At 47.3% G+C, this 19,386-nt stretch overlaps 1 protein-coding gene across 1 annotated transcript; it reads right to left on the bottom strand.

Annotated features, from left to right (window-relative positions):
- Nucleotides 1–172: 172 nt before the first annotated feature.
- Nucleotides 173–17,950, bottom strand: LOC135369777 (uncharacterized). Its single transcript, XM_064603296.1, has 22 exons — nucleotides 16,848–17,950; nucleotides 16,396–16,598; nucleotides 15,518–15,707; nucleotides 15,269–15,400; nucleotides 14,858–14,982; nucleotides 14,622–14,789; nucleotides 13,146–13,290; nucleotides 11,317–11,480; nucleotides 10,957–11,134; nucleotides 10,645–10,861; nucleotides 10,398–10,549; nucleotides 7,498–7,728; nucleotides 7,209–7,411; nucleotides 6,948–7,137; nucleotides 6,733–6,864; nucleotides 5,470–5,594; nucleotides 5,217–5,384; nucleotides 2,725–2,869; nucleotides 2,481–2,644; nucleotides 1,398–1,575; nucleotides 1,037–1,253; nucleotides 173–338 (listed from the first exon to the last, which is right to left on the bottom strand). Exons 1-22 carry the CDS (start codon nucleotides 16,987–16,989, stop codon nucleotides 188–190), a joined length of 3,720 nt encoding a protein of 1,239 aa, XP_064459366.1. The 5' UTR covers nucleotides 16,990–17,950; the 3' UTR covers nucleotides 173–187.
- Nucleotides 17,951–19,386: the final 1,436 nt, after the last annotated feature.

Below are 19,386 nucleotides of genomic sequence, written 5' to 3'. Positions count from 1 at the left end.
AAAAATAACAACAACGCAGAAATGAAAAAGAAAGAGAGGAACACAAAAAACCCGGACAGGCAATTTAGACACACTGTGTTCGACTCTCGGCAAAAGACCCCGTTTATTATGATTCTTTCTTCTTGGCTAGAATACAAAATGGTAATCGCGAAGGTAATCGCGGTAAAGGAACGAAGCAAAGATTGCTTCAAAGCTCGAAACGCAAACCATGATCTTCCAGTACCATCGCAGCTCCCTTGGCTCCGATCATCTGCGTGGGAATGTTGAGGTGTCCAGTAACTATGTTGGGCATCACAGAGGCATCGATGACACGCAGGTTTGTTACACCTCCTCGCACTCTGAAACAGGTAACAAGGGTTGGAATTATGCGCATTAAAATGCCTCTATACGGGCTAAAATAGATTATTTAATTTCCAATTACAAGCCAAGATCGCTGCATATTAATGCCATCAGTGAATCATTACGCGCTTTCGTGAATTTTCGAGAGAAACTCTGAATTTATCATAGTTTCAGATTCTCCAACACCAGATGACGGCACCGGAAGCTCTGGCGTCCGTCTCCTAGCGACAGCGCGCGTCTCCGCTCTCTGCCCCACATTGGAAGGCTTGCCAGCAGTTGTGGCGAGGAGACGGAAATAGACATTCGAGGAGACATGTTGCCAGACGCATGACAGATTGGGGACCCGATGATATCACAATTTCAACTACAAATTAGTTTTATGACAATTCCGCGTCACATAGAGACACAATGTGTTGGGACAGGTACAGTATGATCCGTGTGGATTGTAATGGAATTAATTCCGTAGGTTTCTGAAGGCAGAGGATTTAGCATATCTCCACCTTTTGAAAGGACAGCAGAACTGCACAGTAGGTTACCATTACTCCTCATAGATAAAGTCACAACAATTTGAGGAGAAAAATGATCGCATGTGGTGACTGGAGCCCGCATTAAAGAAGTGACAAGTTGGACGTCGGTGTCCCACGGTCCAAAAAAGGGTTAAAGAACGTGGCACCACGCGTCGACCTCGAACTCTCACCTCAGTCTCTCGTCAACTACGGCGTTCTTATCTGTGCCCATGGCACAGGTCCCGCAGAAGTGCCATGTTGTGTGGGTTAAATGTCGCACGAGACACTCCAGGTACTCGTCACTCCAAAGCACTTTCTCCTCGCATCCAGGGAAGGGAATATCCCACCTCTTTACTCCGAACGATTTCATGGCGTTGCTGTCGATGACTGCCAGCGCTTTCTTCGCACCTGTAAACAAGAAGCAAAGCATGATCACAATGACGCTCTTAGCTAGCGGGGGAATTACAATAAATATCGAGCACCTGGGGGCATTTGGGGTCGATGACTCACATAACAACTGAGTAACGAAGCTTTCCTGTTCTGCCTACTTACCCTCAATGGCCAACATGATGTCCTCTGGATGCGATAAGTATTTGGGGTCGATGACTGGGTGATCATAAGGATCCGTGCTCTTCAGCTTGATTTCACCCGTAGATTTAGCTCTGTTTAACATGGCATAAATTTGGAAGGCGCTCTGGCCCCTCTTTGGCAAGAAGTACTTGTCATACACCTGGTAGAGTTAACGATGTGGCGTGAGTTCCTTCAACGACGATTGTATGCAATGGCATATCGAAAAGTAAGTCTATTTATCCATGATTTTATATGTGTGCACACAATCAGTATGACGGCTGCAAATCTCAAACTATATCAAGCCCAATATTTGTAACTCGCGCGAGTGGCTGTCTTGAGCCTTACGGCACTCTTCGGGAGTTGAACACTGAACTCATACCCAGGATGATAGTCCCTGCTAGAGTTGCAGAACATGGAAGTCTCTTTCGAGTGTGTCATTGGTATCTAAGAAAGACAGACTATGAACAATAGATAGAAGAAGCTTGCTTAATGCCTCCTTCTTCACCACGTGGACATATAGGGTCAGAATGTTGTCTGTTTCAGCAAATCTCTGCAGATGACTTCTAATACAAGCTTTCTGTGGCTTCCAGTGGCTGCTCATGTGGCTGATGTCGGCTTGTCTCCATAGCTACGGCCGCCGAACACACGGTCGTGATTGGCGGACGTCATGCCGAATAAGGGGACAGGCTTTCTTTATCTACGTAGCTTCGACTATGACTACATAGTGAAAAAGAATCGTGCTATTATTGCAGGTTGAGAGGTTTTTTGTCTTACAGCTTCTCAGCGTTTTTGTCAGGTGAGTTGCAATTCATACTCGTTCATAATCGAAGAGCATCTGCAAAGAACTGCTAATTTTAAAAATGTCTTCCCCATAAACAAGTTAACAAGAAACGGAACAAGGTGACAGCCGCGGGAAGCATGAGTCACGTTGAAGGGGTAGGGAAGCTTCAGGGACATATTTCAGAAAGTGTTCCTTGGCTCTACCCCTGTGCCACCGTGCTCCAGGTTCGAGGATTCTTATATATATATCTATCTATCTCAGAGTGTAGCATTGAGTCGCCTTACCATCTGCTTGTATCCGAGGTCTTTCAAGAAGGCCTCAAATTCTACACTGGTTGGCGAGGCACCCACATATATGAGCTCAATATCAGGGTAATCCAGACTTGAGTTTATCAAAGGAGTGTTCACCAAAGCTAGTGCTTCGATACCTGCTGGTAATGATAGTGGTCCTGTAAAATATACGACATTCAAAGCGTGTCAACAACATACAGAGTCCGTCAAGCACGCGTCATACGTGGCACAACCCTACCGCTCTTGTGCTCGAAGTAGCTCGTGAAGGGCGAGAGGGGCGGGGCATGGGTCACGGCGTCTTGCGCTACAGACGCGGCCAATCCACCAATGAAGGGGTGGTCCTGGAGGTTTTGACCAACTGGAAGGTCCGTTACGACTTCAATCTGTAACGCGTATTATTCCGGTGAAAACAAGACAGTGGACTAAGGGCCCTCCTCGTCAAAGCAATCAACCTCGTTGTTGTTGTTATTGTGTTTAAGTGTTGAGAGAGGTCAGCCAATATTTGGCTTGCTACTCTTCAAAAAGAAAAAGAAAAGGTTCACCCGGACAAAAAAAAAAGACCTCGATTACTTTGTTTCTCCCCTGTCATTGGTCGTTACATGAAGAAGGTGTGAAGAACAGAGATGAATGTCACGCGCCCCCAATTAACCAATAGTCGAGCACTTGATCCTGCACTCTTCATGCTTTATCTACTTTGTCATGAAGGTCGCAGGTTCAAGAGCTCGAATATAGACCTGTCTCTGTTTATAAACAAATGACGTCATAGCGATCGACAGCGCCACCGATTTGGTAGACTTGAACTACGGTCGAAGCTAGGGGCGAACAAGATTGCGTCCGAGAGCCACGGTCTTGAGGGGATTAGGATGGTCCCTGAAAGGGACGCCACATTCAGTCCTACTTTTCCTTCAACAGGAGGCAGCGAACATGTGCCAATTCGTGGAACTCAGTCTTCCCCTTCCGATTTGTTTCGGTTTCATTCTGTCTACCAACGTCATGATGACGTTTCTCGTGTAGTGGTCTATTGGATGAAGAGATTGGGACACATTCATAAATGTGGTTCATTACATCATGGATGCGTTGTACTGCACGCCAGAATAGTGAAGAAAAAAGAATTCTTCTACGTGTCTTACTTAGGGAGATACAAGCCCTCGAACAGACGCCCGAGCAAAGCGCCGACCTCAGAGAGCTCAGAGTTGCGTTCATTCCTATTGGCAGGCGTAATCACGTGACTTTTCTTGCGCTGCCTCACTGGCAGCGGCTTGCGCTGTGATGTCAGAGCCGCGTGAGTTTCGGTATTCGCGGTGCCCATTTTCTCCGCTTCTATTACTCTTTTCGCTGTGAAACTTTCAATGCAAGTTCACATTGGTGCAAGGAACTGTGTTTTACGTTTATCTGGGATCACGTGGGATGACCTGTCTCAACCCCTTTGAGGGCGCGTGACATTCCCCCCATTTCTGTTCTCCACGTCTTCTTCACGTAACCACCAATCGCAGGCGAGACACAAAGTAATCGAGGTCGATTACCTTGACGAGCATAGGACCCCAGGAAAGCGGGTTCAAGGAAAGTATAACCGCACGTCACGCCTATGCGTAGGCGCATAGGACAACGTCTTCCTCACTTTTCACGGCGAGAAAAAGTGTCTATGTCGCTTGTGAGCCTTCTGGACATAGCTGGACACATGCTGAAGGCTTCGCGCTCGTAGACATTGGAGCGTAAGCTCCCACGATCGCGTAGGAAAGTGGAAGAAGACGATGAGAAGGGAGAGGAGCATGATGGAGAGGCGTGAGGAATGTGGGATTAGCTTTGAACGATTGTGGGCTATACACTCTTAAAAATGAACTTCACCGCATAGCACCCTCCTGGCCAACCATAATCTCGAATGATATCGTTATCTGCCTTGATTTGTTGAGAACAGGAGGCGTACACCCTTTTTGTGACACTTATGCTATTCATAATCGCCACAGAAAAGGCGTACGCCTCCCGTTTCCAACAAATCAGGGCACAAGGCGATATCATTCGAGATGATGGTTGGCTAGGAGCGTGCTATGCGGTGAATATCATTTGTAAGAGTGCATAGACCCATTCGTGGAGTTTAGGAAATGCAAGTGCACGAAGTGCAGCGTAACTTGTAAGTTTAAGTTGTCCGGTAACAAACGTTCCTCAATGTTCGGAGATGTCTAGAGGCAACTTCCTTGCGCCGTATTCGCAGTTAGTGCCCAGAACTAATATTGTTAGGCCAGTTTTGGCCAGGTCAGTGTTTGGCCAGGCCAGTGTTTGTGCCAGAAAGGCCGAGGTTAGCTTGAGAGACAAGAGGTCGCGTACGAGAGGTAAGGTTTATTCGTGTGACCGAAAAGATGTTCAAACCGGGGAATTCCGCGCTCGCCTCCAGTGAACCCTCCTTCACTTCGTTCCACATGCTGCGTAATGAAATATTGGAAGACAATTAATGTTTGTATCTTTTTTTAGGCTAACGCATCCGGCTCTTCTCACACCGGTTTCCGTCGAATACTGGACATATTCCAGTTTCCAGACCGTGGCACAGCTCAGGGACGATATTGTTGTTCGTTGCACTATTCACACACCATGTTCTCAACATTGCCAAATTGGACACTCTTTTTATGCGCAACGAACACGATTTCAGGCATGATATCTTACCCCCGAATAGCACGGCAAAACCAAGCGCTAAATGCCAATCAGGGTAATCAAAATCGATGCGCGTGATGCACGTACCTTATGTTCTTCCAGGTGTCCTTTAGGTCCAACACCCGATAACATCAGCAACTGAGGAGAACCAATAGCGCCGGCCGATAAAATGACTTCCTTACATGCTCTGATGTAGTAGTGCGTGCCATTCTTCTCAAAGTGCACACCCACTGCACGTTTCCCTTCAAATTCAACCTGTGACACAGACATGACCATCGTCAATCGTGGGTGTATTCTTACCTTGCCCGTGTGTATGTAAATTCGTGATCTGTGCATTCACCTTCGTTGCTGTGCTTCTTAAGCTGATATGCAAGTTGGGACGCTGATTCACAATTGGTCGAATATATGCCATCGCAGCACTGACTCGTCGAGCGTCTTGCATGTTGAACTGAACCCTGGAAGACCCTATGAGAGCGCAACATATGTAGTTGTGTTCAACCTAAAAATGTCACGTTAAAGCACCGCCCTATACGCTCGTTACTATATTGGTTGCAATAGCTATCGCATCACTCTGCGTGGTGACAAGTATAGTGCTGCGCCGATGCTGAAACCTACAAGCAGCACTGGGAGGCGCTGCAGTGCGATTTCTGCGGCGAAGTAACTTATCGACGAACTACATTTCGTGTCGTTCTTAAGTTTGGCAGGAAAAGGGAAAGAATACAGTAGACCATTTGGCTGGATCATTAACGACTCACGAATACGAGGCCCGCCCGAAGGCCGACTTGCAACTCTTTGCAGGTGACTCTTCCCAGTCAATTCACTTTATTAAAGCGATAGCTTTTTGGGCCAACCACCGTGTAGGTCCGTCCGTAGCTTTATAGGACCACGTGACAGTAACCACGTGACCAGAAATTTACCGCCCAGATGCCCTTATAAGGCTACCGCATTTGAACACATTTTCTACAATGCCCTACTAAGATGGAGCAAATCTTACAGCGATATGAGAGAGGTTTTGTGGCGTTCACAGTGATTATGGGAAGCGTAGCAGGAACGAAACGACGTCACCGCGCCATGACATCGCAGCATCACGTGGTACAGTAGATACCACCAATCACATCACACCACCTGCAGGCACCGCCACTGCCGGCGCGGTAGTCAGTCGCAGTGCAGGGTGAGGGAAATAAACTGTAGCTGTGCCTTTGTCGCCATTGTACCAGACTCCTACACAAAGTGAAGGACGACGAGAAGCCGCACATGCCGCGAATAGAAGGCGAGAAAACCCGGAGGTGGGACAACGCGATATCGAGGGTAAGGGACGTAAATGGTTAGAAGCATTCGTGATGAAAACAGCCGTGAAAAAATTGCCCCCCCCCCATTGTGAGAAAATAATCCGCTATCCCTGTCACTCTTTCGCACATTGGGGACGGAAACGCCTGTTTTTATGATCATCTACAAATGACGGGATTTCCAGAAGCCATGGAACCGGCTGCTATGGATCAACGTTCTTTCATAGTGTGCACATGATACCTTCAACATGCTGCAATGACGGTTACAAGGGTGAACATCGATCAATTCGTAACTGCTGACTTTAGACAGCTGTTACCTGTCTGAATGGGTCCATTGTAATCAAGGTTTCTATAGCCCAGCTCGCGGCAGCCTTGCAGGAAGGCGACACTTGTAGCAGAAGGCGTAGAAGCGTAATTGATAGGTAGCTCACCGTCCGTACCGTGGTAACCTGCAAGTGTGGAAAGGTCTTTCTGTAACCGTTTCAAAGACGTTCCACACTAGATGCTAACAGATGGGCAACTCTATCCTTACCATTGTTGGCATATTCCGAAATGTTGAAAGACTCGATGCTCTTAAAATACGGCAGAACTTCTTCGTAGGACCACCCCGTCGCACCGTTTGCAGCCCACGTGTCATAGTCGCGTTTGTTGCCTCGCACTACCATTATTGCATTAATGGCACTGCTGCCTCCGAGCACTTTTCCTCTTGTCCACTTGCTCCTCTAACCGACAACAAAACTTACGTCTAGTAATGATCGCAGTATATTCCATGTCGCACAACGAGGGTTCTTACCTGCTCTTCAAAACCAAGGCAAGCGTCCTTTTGTGGAACTGTTTTGTATTTCCAATCATAAGGGCAGTTGTCGTGGAAACAGAACACAGCCGGTATTTCGGTTCCGGCGTTCGGAGCTCCGCCAGCTTCAAGCAGGAGCACCCGGATGGCAGGGTTGGCGCTAAGCCTATTGGCCACAACGCTTCCAGCCGAGCCGCTTCCCACTGCCAACAGGAGGGCCTGATACACTGATGTACGCTTACGGTACGCTTCGTCAGTTTAGGCGTGGTCATATGGCCAGAGCGCTCACCGATGATGAAGTCGTAGTGGTCGATCAGTCTGTCTGCGTTATAGTAGCAATCCGGCGGGGGATTCAAGCAGGCCAGTAACGATAGGACGTAGGCGTAAACAACATAAATCCAGTTGGATGAATGGAAATGGAAATGAAATGGAATATGGCAAGCCATTATATTGCTAAAAATATTAACTTCACTATTAGATGTTGATTGTGGAGACTCGACTGATGACACACAGCATCGGCCTCACATGCAATTCATTTGAAGGAAATCGCCTGTTCGCAGTTAATATATCCCTCAACGTGAGGCAAGAAGTCATCGCCAGAGGGCGAGAGGCTCAGCCTTGCGCGCCATCGGTGCGCACTAATTTTTATTCAACCGACTTTCTTCGTTTATTCGACACGTGGCATAATCATAGCTATTAGGGTAAGCTTTCCGAATGCGCCATGTGTACAGCTCAATACTGCATAATTGCATACAATAACCAATCAATTGTCGAAGGTCTACGATGATATCGCGAATTTTGTCCGCATCATTTCAGGGTCAGTAAGTATGAATATTATGAATTGTGGTCCTGGAAGTACGTTGAAGTACATGTGAAGTACATACATTGGTCTCGAATGGCTAGACATGGCGCGGTGCATTCTGTATTTGGCTGTAGGGATGGCGATGAGATACATACTGATGCTGCAAGTCGAGGAAAACTTATCGAGGGACCACACACGACGTTCTGGTTAGCCACTTAAGAAGGCTGGCGAGGGGAGCCTAAGATGTATTCCACGTTGTGGCATAATAGCGATTTTGTGTCGTGCGGTCCACTGAATTTTGAATTTTGGTCCTTTGCTGGTGTTCCACATGGATTGTCAAAACATACACGCCCCTTGGCCACTCATTACTTATACCACACTCACAAGGCTGCGTGGACCTGCATGCTCTCTTATGATCCAGCCGGCAAAATGAAATTTGAAGGACTACTATATTACTGCTTCCGACTTGAAGGCAGATACACCGAGCGCCATGCGAGCAAAATACTATCAATCACGTTTTTTTTTCTTCTTCTTCTTTCCGCACCGAATAAAATAACGTTCACGAGAGTGTAAATAATCAGGAAAACTAGTACAACGAACGTTTCAGTGTCCTTTCTTCATTCTCAGAGGCAGACGCAAGACACTCTGTCACAGTTTCGGTTTCGCGCAGCCTCGACACCGGCCTCCCCAGTTCCATTCAAGATCATTTTTACTGCAGTGGTATAAAGCATAACAGCTGTAGCTCTGGGTTGACGTATGTGAGCATAAAGTATCCATATATCAGCCGTTTCTGGTTTTACCCGACTGAAATACATCGGTTACCGTGGCAGACGACAGTCAAGACGAAGCGCGTCCGAACGCAGACGACACTCTCGCTTGATTGCAGACGGCATGTTTCGTCCTCCGCGTGCTCCACTGTTGGCTGCTGGTGAGTTTCACGTAGTTTTTATTGCTGTTTAGAGCATTTGTTCTGTGTATTCTTGTATTATTATTCTTCGACAGACCATACAGTTATGCAATATACATTCAATATTAGTTGGTGTCTAGCTTTTCGCAACTAACAAGAACGAAGCGTTTGAATTTAGGCCTAGGGATAAGAAATTGAAGAACACCCTCAATAACAAACAACAGTTTTTCGTCAAAAAATGAAGAACCGGCCATTTGTTGGCAGGCAGGCAGGACTCGGGACGCGACGGCGAAGGGTTTGAAAGTTTGAAAGGGATTGGGAGCCCGATAAGCAGAACCTCATAGGGTGAATCATGACTGTGCCGTGTGCGGCGAATGGACATATGGAAGATAGGGGCATAGCGACTCTGTAGAAAGGGTACGGTGCGCACATTGAGCGTTCTGTCAGACCACACGTATGTTGTCAGAAAGTGTACAGTACGGTTGACTTTTATACAAGCACTCTCGAAGTTGACCATTTGAGAATTGGAACCGTGCGTGTGGTATCTTGTATGCGGACACGCACGCATACACACAAACAGACGGACGGACAGGCAGCGAAAGAGATGTCTATCCTGTGGATTCCAGAACACGAAATATGAATTAATGCTTAAGAGCTATCAAATAAAACTTGAAAGGTTGCCACTGAAGTATTTCTTAGCTTGTTTCTCAAATGTATGATAGCACTCCTCGCTATTTTTGTTTCAGCAGAAAGATGGTCCAATAATTTGGAACCAATATAGCAAGAGGAATAAAGGCCACAGTTCCATCTGCACTGAGGTAATCATTATGAAAACTCATCGTTGCGTGATTGCAGTGACGGTCACTTGTTCTTGAGTGTAACAGAATGCAGTGTAATATAGGAGCAGTATAGCCTATGAATAACGATAGTGATCCGAGTAGTTATTTTAAATAATTCAGTGCTTTCACACGTCAGCGTCCTGGAACAGCTGGTCGTACCAGTTGGACCTACGTTTCCATTTTTTTCTTTCTACTTCTGTTCTGTTCTATTCTATTCTGATAGTAACCCGAATTGAACGAGAGAAAACACAGATTTAATGCCGAGAAAACGCAACGCGAACAAAACAGAAACTTGGCAATGTGTGATTGGCATTACCCTTAATGCACTCTTTTGAAGCGCATGCAAGTGTGTCAGCACTCGCGTGTAAGTGAGAACGTAAGTTTCAGTCCATTACATCAAATTAAAGTGAGTACGAGCATAACAACTTGCAGGCAAGTATTTCCAAAGTTCGTGCAGCGCCAAACATGTCGTTTGCTATTTGCGTACATAGGAAATGTATATCTGTTGAGTAGGTGTAGATGTTCGTGATTTGCACTCCAATGAACTTGGGCGTCTCTTCACCATTTGCTGTCACCACTGTGATAATAACCTTCTCCGCTCATATTTTCGATCATCATCCGTGGAGGTAAAATGAAAGTTCACCCCTGAGCGACAGCGAGACCATGATCTTCCAGGATCATTGCAGCTCCCTTGGCCCCTATCATGTTCGTGGGAGCATTGAGGTTTCCGGTAACTATGTAAGGCATTACAGAAGCATCAATGACACGTAAATTTGACACGCCTCCTCGGACCCTGAAAGGGAGGAAACAAAATATAACGAATCAAGCCGTATCCTCACGCGCAATCGCGTTGGGTCGACATGTCAGAATTCGAAACATCGCCCTCACCTGAGCCTGGGGTCAACAACGGCGTTTTCGTCGTCGCCCATGGCACACGTTCCGCAGAAGTGCCACGTCGTGAAGGTTAGATGTCGCGCGAGACATTCCAAGTATTCGTCACTCCAGTGTGTTTTGTCCTCGCAGCCGGGAAAAGGAATGTCCCACCGTTTTGCTCCCAATAACTTCATGGCTTTGCTGTCGAAGACTTCCAACGTTTTCTTTGCGGCTAAATATGAAAATGAAAAGCACAACTCTTAAGAAATGAGACGGAAGAAGTAACTATGAAAGAAAGGGATATGCTTGCGTGAAATATATCCGGACCTTCGATGGCGACCAGGATGTCCTCCGGGTGTGAGAAATACTTTGGATCGATCAGTGGATGCTCGTAGGGATTGGTACTTTTCAGCTTAATCTCGCCTGTAGACTTCAGTCTATTTAAGACGGTGAAAAACTGAACACCGTCTTCTCCCCTCTTTGGCAAAAAGTACTTGTTATACGCCTGAGAAAAAATGTGAATAATTTCAATGGTTTACGTCTGAGGTGTGTACACTTGCTTTGTACACTTTGCCACCCTGACGGCACTTAAGTGAAATAAAGGCAGAGAGTGTGTGGACTAACCCACCTGTGCTACAGGGGTGTCAGGTGTTAGCGGAACTCGATGTGTTGATTGCACTTACTTACCTCTTGCTTGAATCCCAAATCTCTGTAAAACCCCTCTGATTCTTCACTTGAGGGTGGGTTCGCCGCGTAAATAAGTTCAATATCCGGAAAATCGAGGCTAGCGTTCACGAAGGGAGTGTGCAGGAATGCTAGCCCTTCGACACCAGCCGGTATCGACATCGGACCTGGAAATAGCACAAAAATGATCTTACAAGTTGCACTATCAGTGGCTACAAATATACACATGTATAGTGCGCCCCGCTCTTGAACTCTGACATCGCGCGCTCCAAAGCCGCTTCGGGGGTGATGACAGAAATGCTTGGCGTAGTCGGCTACGCTTAGCCAAAGCCTCAGGGCCTCTTTGTTGACCTGGCGCACCTGGTGAGGTCGCGGTGACCGGGCGCATCATCATGGACGGTGCGGAGTCTCAAGCAGCCAGAGACACCTTGACCGCGAGTTTCAGAGCCCTATCACTTCCCTGTGGCTCTCTAGACGAGATTTCGTACCCGCAGGGTCCCTCCCACACTCTTAAAACTGAACTTCACCGCATAGCACGCTCCTAGCCAACTATCATCTCGAATGATATCGTTATCTGCCCTGATTTGTTGAAAACAGGAGGCGTACGCCTTTTTTGTGACACTTATGCCGTTCATAATTGTCACAAAAAAGGCGTACGCCTCGCGTTTTCAACAAATCAGGCAGATAACGATATCATTCAAGGTGATGGTTGGCTAGGAGCATGCTATGCGGTGAAGTTCATTTCTAAGAGTGCACATCCATAGATAAGCGCGACACGCGATCCTAGCTTTCGCCTTCTCTGTGGGTCTGGCGCGAATGCTTTCCTTCTCTCTCTCTCTCTCCCCCTCCCTTCTTACTAATTCATGTCTCTCTACGTTCTAATTTATCATTACTTTTAAAGTCTGACCCTCTCTATGCTCTCTGTTTTTTGCTCCCCTCCTCCCCTCCCCCATTTCACAAAGGAGTGAAACTTCCCACCTTGTCTGAGCAGGCAGACCTCACTCCTCTCCCTTGGAACATCGCACTTCCACCACCACCACCGTCACCACACCACCGCTTTGGTAGGCTGGCGCAAGAGCTCTCCCTCTCTCTCTCTTTTTTTTTGTGGATATAGCGTCCTGCACTCTCGCCCTGCACGATTACTGGCCCTGTATTGCTCAGGAACTTGTCGCAGAACACTGGTTCCTTGTGGGCACGGGAACAGGTGTCCAAAAGCGATAAGAACCGTGCTGTTTGGTGGTACATTCTAAAAGACTGTCCGTGTCCCCTGCACTGGGGTTTTATCGCATTTAGAACAGGTGTCCCGTGGCCAGCTCTCCCTCGCAGTTTTACCGGCGTGTTGTGGAATAATTTCGCGAATCATAGCTCCTATCTACACAAGTGGAACTGTGGTCTGCTCCAGTGTCACTATTTCTGAGCCGTTATGTTCCCCAGATGACACTCGTGTCACTTGGATGGTTGATGTCTGACAATCGGTCGGACCGCATCCCCCGCGATGTCTGCGGTTCCTTATATAGAAGGCTGCTTGGTGTGTGTCCTTCCCGTGAGAGGGATCGCCTAACCCGTTGGGGTGTTATGAGCAGCTCCCCTTGTCTCAACTGTTCGAATACCAAGCCTCGTGTGTGTCTAACCTTTCCCTTTCTTTTTTTTTTTTTTGATCCCCAACCGTTATACGTCCCTTTTCTTTTGTTTCATTTTCGTTTTCCGGTTATGAGTGAGGTGTTAAATAGTGCGAGGGGAGAGTTGAAAGAAGGAAAACAAAAGGCCTCTGTCGCGACAGGTGATCTGGCTGGAAGTTTGGAAGTAGCAAGCATAAAAGAGCAACAAAGTACCGTCTCGGTGAAGGAAATAGCTGAATAATGCCGAGAGAGTACGTGTCTGCAGCGTTGAATCCGGATGAACAGTCGCAGCTAGGCCACCGACGAAGGCGTGGTCTTGAAGGTTTTGACCAACAGGGAGGTCTGCTACGACGTCAATCTACGAGACATACATGTCGAGTGAATACTTGAGTTCGACACCGCGAAAAGATATCATTATAAGCATGAGTACGCACAGGCTGGATAGTGTCGTGGACACATCCGTTACGTCGAGTACATTTACGTGCTTCAGTACGTATCTTTAATGTGCGCTGACGTTGACTCCCGGCGCCGCAGCTTTGCAATGACCTCCCTATAGCCGTGCTCGCTCAGCGCCGTTCAATAGCATTTTGTCTTTGTTTTTTTTTTTCATATTTTTCAACACCAGATTCTTGTACATTATATCGTTTCATGTGTCATGTTTCATGGGGGTTAGCATGCGTCCTGGGCCGACGTCAGGGGTCACTGTGCCGAAATTCGTCTGGAAAGTGTTCGGAAATCCCAGGGAAAACCTCAGACAGCACAGCTGGTGACAGGATTCGAACCCATGTCACCTCCCAGTCTCCGGCTTGCGCCATTTTGGAGTTACGTCGACCAGCAGCATGGCCGTGAGGGTTAAGGCGGCCAGTTCGTTGGTGGTAGCCAAAGTCATGCTGAAGACTGAGGGGGTTCGAATCCTACCACCGGCTGTGCATTCTGAGGTTTTCCCAGGGTTTTCCGAAGATCTTCCAGACGAATGTCGTCACAGCTCACCCTTAAGTCGGTCCAGGACGCATACAAACCCCCACATCTTCCTGCTATCCTCACCATCTGTTCACATCTGTACGCTGTTCATAGCCACAGTTGCTTCGCGGCGCTAACACGAAGAACAAAGTTCCGTCGGTCTTTTTGTCGCTTTTTCAACCTGTTGCACCGTCTTACGGTTCGCTGTTTTTGCCCTTTATTATCGTGGAACTCGTTATTGAGAATCGTTTAAGCGGTTAAAATGTACATGTAACATCTCCGATTGCTGAGTTATGATTGCCGATAAACGAGATAACCGAAGAAGAGGTGAGCAAATATACTCGGGTTTGGGATAATTGAGCCCGGCGATTGCGACTTCGGTTCTCCCATCTTGCTGACACTAGCATGTCGCAGTGTCGCGAGACACCGTCATTTATCTCTCTCGCGCTTACACTTGTTTTCGCCGGCTCAAGGGCAAGGTGGCGATAAGTCGCAGTAAGTATCACGCGCATATCTATGGTCTATGAGGTGACATTGTTTCCACGTGCCTCCGGCTATTGTACCAGAAGCAGAAAGCGTTTGAAATCTATCGTAATTTCGTTACGCTCGTCTAACGGTCCTTTACTATAGCTGCAGACAAGAACCACAAGAGTACTACCTGAAAGCTGCGTCAAGAGTAAGATCTGACGTTCGCTATTCGATCATGTGCTTCAGAGCCTCGCAACCTACCTTGAGGTCTCGAAGATGGTCTTTGGGTCCAACACCGGACAGCATGAGTAGCTGAGGCGAAGCAACAGCTCCTGCCGATAATACAACTTCTCTAGTTGCTCGAACATAGTGATGTGCACCATCTTTCTCAAAATGGACACCGACCGCTTGTTTTCCTTCAAACTCAATCTGTAACGCAGTACACCCACAGAGATTTAAGTGTCTGAATGTAACAGCATTCACATCGAGTGATTCACCTTCGTCGCGGTGCTTCTCAAAGACACGTGCAAGTTAGGGCGCTGCTTCACAACTGGCAAGATGAATGCTTTCGCTGAGCTGACTCGTCGACCATCGCGAATGTTGAATTGAACCCTAGAACAGCCTACAACAAGAGAGCGAGAAGATCCGTTTATCTGAAATTCTGGTGTATCAATATAACGGACGGACAGGCAGACCATTGTATTCACACAGATGCATCTGCGGAATGCGTCTGGTCTTGCGCGCCTCAGTGGCCAGTGCACTACAACATATAGAATTCAAGATTGTGGGTTCGATTCCCACGTAGACGTAAATGTAGGCGCTAGTACTCGCAGTAACTTTCAATGAAATATTCCACAGGTTGAGTACGAAAGATGATAATTTCAATGACTAGCTGAAAGACATGATACCTGTTTGAGAAGGTCCATTGTAATCCACGTGCTCGTAGCCCAGTTCTTTGCAGGCTTCTAAGAACGCATCACTCGCAGCAGAGTGGACCGACGCATAATTGATTGGCAGTTCCCCCTCCTTGCCATGATAGCCTGTGATGGTCAACGTCAGTCATGTACAAGGTATACCAGGATAATCCATAACGACCTCCACAGGTTATACTGACAGCACGCAAGCGAAGAGGAAAGAGGAAGTACATGGCTCCTTACCATTCTCAGCGTATTCCGGGATATTGAAAGACTCGATGCTTTTGAAATATGGAAGGACGTCTTTGTAGGACCATCCTGTAGCGCCGTTTTCGGCCCACTGGTCGTAGTCACGTTTGTTACCCCGAACAAACACCATCGCATTAATCGCACTTGAACCACCAAGCACCTTTCCTCTCGTCCATCTGCTCCGCTAAGGGACAGTAAGAAAAGTCAACTGCATCGAATGTCAAGATTCAGTTCAGTTCGGCTTGTATAGCAAGCGGTACAAGATCAGTGACCGGATCGGGGATAAAAGGATATTTCCACCCACAAACGCGTTTTGGAGTAGACAGTTCTGATTGGGTCGGGACTAACCTCTCCATATTTTTCTTTTTCCAATCCAATCCAACCCAATCCAATCCGATCACGGATCGGGTCCGAAACTGAACCCGAACCGAAAACCGCTAAACATCCGTATTTTTCGCTGAACCGTCACTGAACCGAACCAAATATGTTTTCTCGCGTTGACCCGAACCGGATCTGAACCGAAATAGATTTAGGCGGTTACCGATTATCGATCAAACGGTTCAGAAGTAACGTTCGTTGTGAGAGATCAGAACTACGATTTTGACAGTGCATTGAGCCGCATTGTCAAACATAGAAAAAAAAAGTGGAACATGAGTGCACGAGGTATTTCCTCCTCACTATTGCGTTCATGCAGTTGTAGGCTTACCCTACAACCTACTTGCGCGCGATTTTTATTGTCCAGGCCAAGTTTCGATTTTGGGCTGTGAAAATAACCGCCAGTCCTTGAGCAGGAACCAGTATGCCTGAACCTGAACCCGAACCGAACTGAAAAACGAATATAAAGGTTCCGATCCCAGTACAAGATGTCGTACCTGCTCGTCAAGTCCAAGACATGCATTCTTTTGAGGAACTGTCCTGTAGTTCCAGTCGTGAGGACAAGTGTTGTGTGCGCCAAATAGCGACGGTACTTCAATGGCAGCACTGGGTCCTGCTCCAGCCTCGATAAGTAAGACACGGACGCCTGGGTTTGCACTGAGTCTGTTGGCAAGAACGCTTCCAGCGGATCCACCTCCGACTGTAAATGTGGATAAATGCGTCAGCTGTCATTCTAGCACAGTCGGTCAAGTGACATCTCTCTCAGCGAAATAGGAAGTGTCAGCTCTCGGTAATCGCTTTTGTCCACAAAACAACACGGAGTAGACCTAACGAAGCGTTATCATAACTACACTCCATGAGGGCCCAAGTACTGACGGATACAACGAACAGTACTGTAATAGCGAAGATCGCGACTGAAATAGACGAAGCACAACGTTAGGGTACTCACCAACGAGAAAGTCATAACTGTCGATTAGTGCATCAGTGTCGTAGTAAGAGTCAGCCGGAGGACCCCAGCCGGTCAGCAAGGATACCATGTATGCGTAAGCAAACAACACCCATTTGGGTAGGCAGGGAAGTTGGAAGAACATGGAGTTTCTTCGAGTGTTTCTAAGAAATATTAATCAAAGTGTTGAAAAAAAATGTACGTGAAATATATTCTAGTCTGACGTCTCGTCCCTCTCGATCTTGCACGCCAAAGATACAGGGCCGAGTTCGCGACTTTCCCGCACCTGCGCCGTTGTGGTCGCTGTGCCGTTTATCGTCTTACTGTCAGGCGCACTTTGAACATCTCTCAGATACGAGAAAAGCGTACCGTCCTATATGGAGTGCTTGTTCCCAACGTACCCCTCGAAGGGGTCACCAGAGGCTATAGTGCCGTGTGTTAAAAAGGAGTCTGGCCCTTAATGGGACCTGCATATACTTTAGGCTCCACCTACTTTTTGAGGTATCTAGCCAATCATAGGTCGAAATACGGCTATTATTGTAGGCCATCCAGTATTTATACCTCACCCTTAGTTACTGGGTGCCAGTCCATTTTTGGAGAAAATGAATTGATTGGATTGAAAGGGATATCGCTGGTGACAGACGAAACGTCGGATTTCGCGCCCGCTTTTATCAACGCCATCTGCATGGAGAGAGGCATGTTGGGAAGACTCAGAACTGCAGAAATGGTTACTGGCAGAAGTGATTGGCCAGGAGAGCGGTAGAACCGCTTCTTCGTAGCAGACGGCTACCGGTATGAACTCTTAAATCACGTAACGTAAGTAGATCGAATAAAAAAATGCGCAAAGACATATGTATAAATAAAGTTCAATGATATAGTGCAAAATCTTACGTACCAGGGGCGTCTCTTTTTTGCTATTTTCTTGGGATCGCGGTCTTAAGTAGACCTAACGTTAGCGACGAAACATGTCATTTTCGCGTAAATAATGACGGCGGTGCGAAAGTTGAAGCCGATTTGGCAGCTAGTTACAAGAGCACGTATACTCAGTACATACAATTAGGGTGGTTTATATATATAAAAAAAAGAAAAGTCACGATATCTCCGCTTCGGCGCTCCAAGCACCATCCTCCATTTTGGAGAAATTTTGGTGTCATCGAGCCCCCCCCCCCCCCCCCTTCCATGTTAAACGGCGACCAATGAAATGCGCCAAAGTTTAATTGACAAGTCTAGTGTCTTTTCTAGGCTCAATCCTAATGACCAGACTCCCTTTTAATGCATGGCACTGCCAAAGGTCAAACTCTATACCACATTCTGCGGGCAACAGCTACTTCATTTCGGGGACGATGATGATGATAGAGATGTTTCGTCGCCACGGGCGATACATATCCCATCGCTGACCGTAATTTGGTGAAGTTATAGTGCGAGTGAAGACCTCACAGTGAGGACCGAAGTCTTACCTTGTCCAGGAAGGTTATGCTTCTATGGTAGAGCGTTAGTGGGCTGGATCTGAGCATGGACCAACAATTTTCTCATAGCGAGAGGTCGAGAGCTCTGCTGGACGGCACAGCAAGTGTGGTCTTGAAAGGTTGGTAGTCGCGCGGGACAATGGAGAAGGATGTGCCCCGGGTTTCCCAAGTAACCACACCGACGGCACGGCATCCGCGGGAAGGACGGCATCCTGGGAGATGTTGCAAGCCGTTACACCAAATGAGCAGTAAAGGCGACAGCGAATCACATCTAGCGAATTAGTCCTCCTGGCGGGATATACAGGGTGTGTGCAGAAAAACATGACCCGCATTTTTACATGTAACTCGTTGTCTACTTAGCCGAGGAACTTCCGGTGGCGCACGACGGCGTATTTATGCGTGCGAAAGCTACAAAAAAATCCTGGAAGCCATACTCAATGTAAAAAAATAAACAAAGCGCGAAAACATGGGCTCTTATGCATTAGAATAGGGCGGTCATGACACTGCATGGTAGTGTATTTTGGTCTCATGAGAGTTATGTGCAGGCACCGCTAGGGGCACAGCCGATGAGCATCCATGTGGGACATCGTTTCGATTTATGCACCGATAGCTCCCCTAGCGGTACTTGAACACAACTCTCCTACGTGCACCATGTTGCCCTTTCACATACACCCTGTTGCCCACCATGTTGCCCTATTCTGATGCACGGAAGCCGACGTTTTCGTTGTTCCGTTTATTTTTTAAGCTGGGTATGGCTTCCACAATTTTTCTACAGATTTCGCACGCATAAATGCGCCATCGTGCGCCACCGGAAGTTCGTTAGTTAGGTAGGCAAAAAGCTATGTGCCTAAATGCGGGTCATGTTTTTCTGCACACACCCTGTATACTTCGTGACATCCGGGGTATGAGGGTTGGAGCAATCTATTCATAGATATTTCGAAACAGGACAGAGCTATAGACGACCCTCTGTTTACAAACATGCGACGTAACGGGAAGACCGGTTCGAGGCTATATTTTGCTGTGGTGGGCAGGAAGCGGGAAAATCACGTCGTCTTATTGGCCGAAAACGCTGCTAA

The sequence above is a fragment of the Ornithodoros turicata genome, chromosome 10 (genome assembly GCF_037126465.1).
Source record: "Ornithodoros turicata isolate Travis chromosome 10, ASM3712646v1, whole genome shotgun sequence".
NCBI classification, from domain to species: Eukaryota; Metazoa; Arthropoda; class Arachnida; order Ixodida; family Argasidae; genus Ornithodoros; species Ornithodoros turicata.
Note: the sequence above shows the minus strand (reverse complement) of the source record. Positions and strands in the feature narration are given on the sequence as shown.

Excerpts from the sequence above, each read along its gene's own strand:
- LOC135369777 (XM_064603296.1), bottom strand. The coding sequence starts at position 16,989 with ATGTTCTTCCAACTTCCCTGCCTACCCAAATGGGTGTTGTTTGCTTAC. Across the intron at positions 5,595-6,732 it reads CAATGGACCCATTCAGACAG|GGTCTTCCAGGGTTCAGTTC; the intron begins GTAACAGCTGTC and ends GCGCTCTCATAG. Across the intron at positions 1,254-1,397 it reads CATCATGTTGGCCATTGAGG|GTGCGAAGAAAGCGCTGGCA; the intron begins GTAAGTAGGCAG and ends TCTTGTTTACAG.